At 35.7% G+C, this 8,022-nt stretch overlaps 1 protein-coding gene across 1 annotated transcript in view; it reads right to left on the reverse strand.

Moving 5' to 3' along the window:
• Positions 1 to 6,557, reverse strand: part of LOC127440398 (rab effector MyRIP-like) — a 30,981-nt gene extending 24,424 nt beyond the window's left edge. Inside the window, exons 1-2 of the mRNA XM_051696935.1 lie at positions 6,448 to 6,557; positions 180 to 401 (exon numbers count right to left, since the gene is read on the reverse strand). Of these exons, the coding sequence (XP_051552895.1) occupies positions 180 to 401; positions 6,448 to 6,557 (332 nt within the window). The remainder of the gene's footprint in view (positions 1 to 179; positions 402 to 6,447) is intronic.
• Between the last annotated feature and the right edge of the window lie 1,465 nt (positions 6,558 to 8,022).

An 8,022-nucleotide genomic window follows, 5' to 3' on the forward strand; every position in this document is an offset into this window, starting at 1 on the left:
GGTGCCAACATACCTCATAACCAATAGCAGAAACATCTTTGGTCATAAACAGCCAGGTGTTTCCCAAAAAAAAGCCCCCTGACTGAGTTCTCTCTCACTGGCCTCCACTCATCTGTCACTGAATCACATAAGTTATAGCTTAGCTCTTGTTAGCGCTGCCCCTCTTCAGCAATACTGACCTGCTCTTCTGGCAAGCAGAGCACAGCCAGCCTTTGTCCCTCTTACTGTAGGTGCAGCAGCGTTTGCAGACGTTGTAGCAACAGCCCAGACAGAAGCACTTGGGGTTGAGCAGGAAGGTGAATGGAGAACAGCAACGGATGCAGCAGCGCTCATTAAACCTGTGCTGCCGTGACAGCAGAACACATCGACTGCTCTCCTCAACTAGAGCTTGCTTCATCTCACTGGAGAGAGAGAGAGAGAGAGAGAGAGAGAGAGAGAGAGAGAGACAGAGAGAGAGAGAGCGGGGGGATGATGCATATATCCAGACATTAAAAAAGAATCTGACGTGTATTTGTCTGAGTATTACAAGTAAGCATTAAAGACCATTCATAGTTAATCTCTATGTTAGGAGGCTGTAGTGCCCTATACGTGGATCATGTTCACATGACATGTGCGTGTTGACAGATGTGCTGCATTTGCCCTTCAATATCTTAAATCTGTCCACATTTTTAGCTGTATAGAGATGCAGCCTCCAGAGATGAGTGCAACTCTGCATCAAAATTGCTCTGGCATTTAGCAGAGATACGACAGACCTTACACAATGTAATAGCGTGTTGATATGTACATATTTTGTTTGGATAAGGGCCATTAGATTTAAGCTGCTCAATTAAACTGATGTGCATTTACGATATGAAATTAAAAGTCTAATTTATGATAAACAACACAGAACTGTAGGGTTCAAACTCTTTTCCTTCAGCGGCAAAAGGGGGTGATTGATTAAACAGATGAAAGAAACCAAAGTACTGTAATATCTGAATATTAAATCTTAAAGACAAAGTGAAATTGTCATTTGAAACATTTTACTTCTATAATGTCACATGTTTAAAGGGAACAATCCCCCAAAATGACACTTCTGACATCATTTACTCACTCTCATGTTGTCCCAAACCCATATGACTTTCTTTCTTCCACTGAACACAAAAGGAGACATTAGGCAGAAAATGCTTTTCATATCCGAATACTTTGGAAAATTATGACATTATGAAACTGAAAACAAAGGTTTCAGACTTAGCTTAGTGTGGATGTGGCATCAGTCACTATTCATTTCCATTGTATGGAGAAAAAAGTAAGCAATAAATGCATTGAGTTAATATGCGTTATTAATAAAAATTGTATATCCTTTCTTATATGCTAAAATGAGAACTTTCCTGACCCATGACTATTAAAAATATATTTATTTTAATTTGTTCGATTATTTGTCTTTATCTTATTTATGTATACATTTTGGATGGTTTATACATAATTTTTATTTATTTTGTTTATTTTTTTCCTTCACCTGTACTTGTCTTTATGATTGTATTCATACATTGTTTGATCTTATTGAACATTTATATAGAAAAAACTCCACAGTTTTACCACTATTTGTGGACTTTTCAGATGGTCCCTTACCACACCCTTCACAGTATTAGCACATTTTAGCACAATGTGTGGACTTTTCAGTCCCTTATCCACCGTAGACAAATTTTCCAACTTATATCTATGTTAAATTGGCGATCTGGAACGATTTCACCGTGACACCACCTGACCGGCTTAAATACGGGACAAATTGATTCAATACGGGATGCATCATTTTATCTTTAAATACGGGACGATCCCGTATTTTATGGGACGGGTGGCAACCCTATCTGCTGGCAGGTTTGGGAGGGTTACTTTTGAAATGTATTCCACTACAGATTACAGAATACATGCTGTAAAATGTAATTTGTAACATATTCCGTTAGATTACTCAAGGTCAGTAACGTATTCTAAATACTTTGGATTACTTCTTCAGCACTGGTAGATATTTTCACTTGTTTTGAATACAAAAACTCTGCCAGTACAGTAAAACAAAATACACATGTTAAAAATATATTCTCTGAAAAACCTAAATATCTTATGCAGCGTTGTTTCTAAAACAAGATCAATCAAATTGATCTTGTTTTAAGGATTTTTAGATATTTTTACATGGAAAACAATACAAAAATTATTATCAAGAATAAGATTTTTTCCCTAATATCAAAGGTCTTACTTAAAAAAATATGATTGTGCCTGGTAACGTGCATGTAAAATGGCTAGAAATAGCATTTTAGCTTAGCGTAAAGCTGACAATTTACACAAGGTTTATTTCTATTTCTTCTGCTCCAAACTTACTTCAAACTTACTTCTCTGTCTGCTCGTATTAATGTAACACATCATAAGAAAGTGTTTCACCGCTGTTCAAATGCACTTTGGATCACATAATTTATATGTGTAAATGTTTTCCATCTGAAAGGACTAAATATTAAATGAAACAAATGACAATAAAATGCAAAGTAATCTACTTCAGTAATCAAAATACTTTTTGAATGTAACTGTATTCTAATTACCAATGATTTAAATTGTAACTGTAGTGGAATACAGTTACTTATATTTTGTATTTTAAATACGTAATCCCGTTACATGTATTCCGTTACTCCCCAACCCTGTCTGGTGGCAAACTGAATAAATGACTCCGAGAGGAGGAAAGGAGATAGGGATTAAAAAAAGAGAAAAGATGCATTATATTGAAAAGCTCAGTTTGGTAGAGGTGTGGTTTCACAATACCAACAGGAAATCAATAGGAATGATTAGAGCCAGCAGCTTGGACTAATCGGCTTCAGTCGAGAGTGAGAGAGAGGAATTGAGGATAATCTGAGCGGATTAAAAATAGAAAAGTTAAAAGGGAAAAGCAAGAAAACAAAGGTTGTGTAATTATATAATACATATGCAAGGGTGGATGCTACTTTTTGGTCTGGAGACTTTGGGCTCAGCAAACATAAATTTACAGTATAGTCCCCATGAGGAAAATAGCTTGTAGATTGACATTTAAATGTAACATACACAGACGGGTTAAAGATTACAAACAACCTTCTATACTGATCAGATTTAAAATATATTCAAGCATGGGAAAGGGAAAACAGCAGAGCACAAACCTAGATAAACACCTGAAAAATCCTTACAGACCAGAGCAGCATCCATTTCATCTTACTGTGATATATTCCATCAGCGGTCTCTCAAACAGAGGGGCAGAGATGTCCTGTGCCCTTTGGCGCACATCCAAGGGAAGGATGACCCATGATAGATAACCAGACTGGACACAGGTGCTATAAACAGGGGGGCAACTGATGCCAATATTTTATACCAAGTCATCAGACCAGGCAGTATCTATCACAAATGACAAGTCATACATAATATATATAAATAATAAATATATAAATATACTGCAATCCCAGATCTACTGTTGTGTTTTTACAGTGTAAGGACTCCAGCAATGTAGCAATTACATGCCCTATTCCTGGAACAACTTAATAACTTATGGCAGTTGGCGCATTGGATATGGCTCCCTTCAGAGCAATGACAGAAAACTGTACTAATCTTTTAAGACAGTGCATGTCAATCAGTCAAATTCATTGTTATTCTATGGTGATCCAGCACAGATAGAACTGAGATTCAATCAAGAACATGTCAAACAAGACCTACTGATTGCACAAGGTTCTCCAATTCAAATAATCTCTCATGAGGGATCAGCTTTGAATGCTGATGAAGAACAGCTTGTACCATAAGCCACTCAAAAGATAATACCATTTGGAATGCTATGTGTGACGCTCCTGTTCTACACGCTTCTTACGGGACTCAAACCGGTGTCTCCGGCATGGGAGGTGGGTGCGCTAACAAGGAGGCTAAAGGCTACGGCCGCTAGCGTCAGTTGCTAGTGCATCTCTTGAGGTCTGGAGAGTGAGGTTTATACACAAGGGTTTAGGGTTGGGGTTTGGGTTGAGGGTAGAGTAAATAAAATGTGCATTCCTGTTGACTGTATTACATCATTTACAACTAAAAATACAACCCGCTTTTGGTGCCATCCTGTGGATATTTCACTCGAAAACTGGTCAACAACACATCCAGCTTTGGCCATTGGGGGCAGTGGTTTGAATTTCGGTAAGCACAGACAGATTTCAGCAGCGGAACTTTCAACCTACTGTTGCCGAAATCACAGTGACATCAGTCTGGTTCCACAAGACAAACTGCCTGGTAAAACTTACAATGTTCTATCAAATGTCCTCTTCATGTAATGCATGAGAGAATTTAGATCCAAAAGGAGAAGCATTATCAACATTTTTAAATCTACCATGTGTATGAAATCTTTGATTTAATGAAGTAAAAATCATGGATAACTGCATGAATAGAGGGCCCTTGGAGCTCTCTCTATGTGTTTTCTAACTGTTATAGAGAAGAATGTGTAATTCAAATTGTTGTATTTTCATCTCTGCACACATTTTTAGTTAAGATATGGATCCATGAGTGAATTTTTTTCATATTAAGAAATAATGTTGGACAGGGTGAGACAATGAATTACGAATGTTAACTGAACTAAATATACTTACAAATAAAATATACTTCTGTGTTAAAGATAAAGGTTTATTAATAAGCATTTGAACTCCCTTTGAGGATTAATTTAAATTGATGAATTAATGTAGAAAATTATAATTATGAAAATTATAATTATAATTATAATTATAATTATAATTATTATAATTATAATTATAATTAGCTCAATGAAATTTTCTCTAAGGTAAAAAGGATTTATTTCTTTAATTAATTATTTTTAAGCCCCTCTTTACAAATTTGTATCCCCAACTCACAGGGTAATTTCTTATAATCTTGATTTTGTGCTCCTCCAGTCTCTGATATCTCACTCAGGCCTGTTTGAAATTCAGAGATGCTCCCCAGGTGTCAGTGAGGATATTGAAAAGCTAGATGCATGCAGGCAGAACACAGAAAGGGACACACACACAAAAAAATGCTGTCTGCATTAAATGAGGTGGTCTGAGGCTTTGATGCAGTGACATGAACAAGGCATTGTCTCTTATTACAGGCAATCGTGGGTCTTAAGAAATAGTGCTTTAATAAAAAAATAAAAAAATAATAAAAAATAAAGTATTCTAAAAACGATTGATCATGGTTATCAATAAGTTGTAAGGGTTGTATGGTGAAGATAACATCTGTGCATTCTGACCAGTCCCTTAGTGAATCAATAGATTTCTGGGAAACCACATCCTACTAATAGACATGACAAGGCCGATAAGTGAAATATTACAATGAAAGGTTGAATTCAAGGTGTAAAGTGATATTTTCTGAATCCTAGATGACCTTTTAAATGTAACTATTCTGTCAAATAAAATCCTTGTTGCCTAGAGCTCGGCAAAACATATGCAAATTCTTGTCAATATTCTGTCATAGAGAGTTACCCGTCCACTCAACCGCAGCCCAATCTACACACATTTTAGAAACAAATGCCTTAAAACATGGAATCAACCATCTTTTGTACTTTAATTCCTATTTCCTGTTTCATTAAACAAGCATTCCCAACAGTGAGGGAGAAAGTGAGAGAGTAAAGAGAATTAAAATTCTTATCAGTCAGATAAAATCCTGTTGCCAAACAAAGTAATTAACCACAGGGTGTTTTTCATCATCCAAAAGCACAGTGCTGAGTAATGTGTCTATTTGTGCCAGTGTAACACTTTTTGAAAGAAAGACGAAACAATGTCTTAATAAAGAGGATGCTTTTGTCTTTTGGAGCACTACTTATTTCGGATAGCACTAAATAATAGAAATAATAGAAAGTTAAAAAAGTCAAGTTAAGACCATTAGGTAAGTGTGCTGCCCATTTCCTGCAATTATGGGCTGGGAGGTACAGTACATTTAATGAAAACCCCTAGGAACATCTGTTCAACTCTAGACAGGAAGGGTCCTTTCCCTTGGACTGTTCAGTAAAGGCAGACATTATGGTCTTATCTAGCGAACAAATATGTGGCCTAGATGCAATATGATTTTGTCTTTCCAGATTGATCAAACCTGAAATCAACATGGTGGGCTCAGAGAAGTGAGTCAAGGCTAAAGAGGGAAGGGAGGACCCTTCATGTAATTTTGTTTTAAAGTATGACAACGTATGATGGGAACTTCCTTATGCTCTCTAGTAATGACTGGAATACCATTCTGCTGACATGACGAGATGAAAATAATAAGCTAGCTCATTTACAAATATAGCCTAATCTTTTCAAGTAAAAATGTGTCACTATTTACAGTAATATTACCATTTTGACAAGACAAAAATGTACCGTTAGTATTTTATAAACACAGTATATGCTTTTGCCCATGTAATCAGAGTGGTTTTGAGAAAACAGAGTTCTTAAAAGTGGCGCTATAAGACAAACAAGAGTGGGTAGGACTCACCTGAGCCGCGCCTCCTCTGTCTTTCGTAGCTGCATGTCCCGTTGCACTACCTGGAGCACATGCTCTGCCTCGACATCCGTCAGACCAGAGAGATCCAGTTTGCGCCCCATCTCTCCTTACCTCTATACAGCTAAAGAGATACCTTCCCTGTGAAAAAAAAAATATAGGCCTATGAGATATTTTTGCATTTTATGAAACGGCACATTTTGTTCAAGTCTTATGGTGACATCACTGATGATGTGTCCCAGTGCACTAGCTGAACAACAGTAGGTGTACATATATATATATATATATATATATATATATATATATATATGGATAATTTGGGGGGCAAAAAAAGCCCACCCCAGCACCACCCTAGATCCTGCCCTGCCACATGACATTTGAATAAAATAAAAATTATTCTTTTTTATACACAATAGGGTGAGTATGGGCAAAGTGGGACACTTTTGGAAATGTTACTTTTTTTGTCACTTTTAATTATGATCCAAATGCCACATAACCTGACAATATACCTTTACAGAAAGCTTAGGATGTCTCCTACCTTAGTCAAAAGCAAAAAATAAGAAATCCTCAATACTGGGGAGAAGAATCTTTGGAGATGCTCTTTTGACCAAATCAAAGATTTTTTTTCAGGCAATGTTGGTAAAGTAGGACAGAGGAAAAATTATTCTATAGAAAACCTATACAAATTGTTTGAAATATATATATATATATATACATTCTTGTACAATTTCACATCAGAAATCATCATATTGCATTGTATCATTACAAACATTAAATCAACTTTTAGTTTTTATCACCTTAAAAAGATTTGCCTCAAATTTCTGTGATTTTCTTGACCATTGCTTTTCATGAAATTAATCATGATGCAAAATCATCAGTTTAAAACCCCAAAAAGTTCATTGTTTACTCGTCAAAGATTAGGTTAGTAAAGAATGTTTAACCATTGAAGGAAATTCAAGCTTGACTGTCCCACTTGACCCATCTTCACCCTATTATACAATTTGAAACATTTACAGTTTACTTTAACATGAAACTTCCACTAGAGGTAACACAAGACTACACTGAGAAATGTAATGACATATGACATTTTAAATATTTCAAGAAAATGCTTTAGCTTTGGCAGCCTTAAAATACTAAAACTAAAATACAAACGAGCTAAACTTAAACAAGAAAACACTGAGAAAACGAAAACTAAACTAAAACTAACAGACAAAATGTGAAAACTAACGACAACTAAACTAAATTGAAATGACAAATTTAATATAAATAGAAAAGGCATTTTTCAAAAAGCTAGTAAACTGTATCCCCGACCATATACAAACCAAACCTAGGATGATAAAAACTAATAGACAACTCTGAGCAATTTCGGAGCAGTCTGCTGAGCCAATAAGCGAAAATAAACATTTTGCCCATGACATATAATTACAATTCAGCTGTCTGAACGTAGCAATGCATGAAACAAGGCAATTTATGACTGTTCAAGTGGTGGTCCCTTAAAAATATAGAGAACAAGCAATGTGCACGTAATGTAGGCTGTTTGCATTAAAAAATAAATAAATAAATAAATAA

The sequence above is a fragment of the Myxocyprinus asiaticus genome, chromosome 5, assembly GCF_019703515.2.
Source record: "Myxocyprinus asiaticus isolate MX2 ecotype Aquarium Trade chromosome 5, UBuf_Myxa_2, whole genome shotgun sequence".
Taxonomy (NCBI): Eukaryota; Metazoa; Chordata; class Actinopteri; order Cypriniformes; family Catostomidae; genus Myxocyprinus; species Myxocyprinus asiaticus.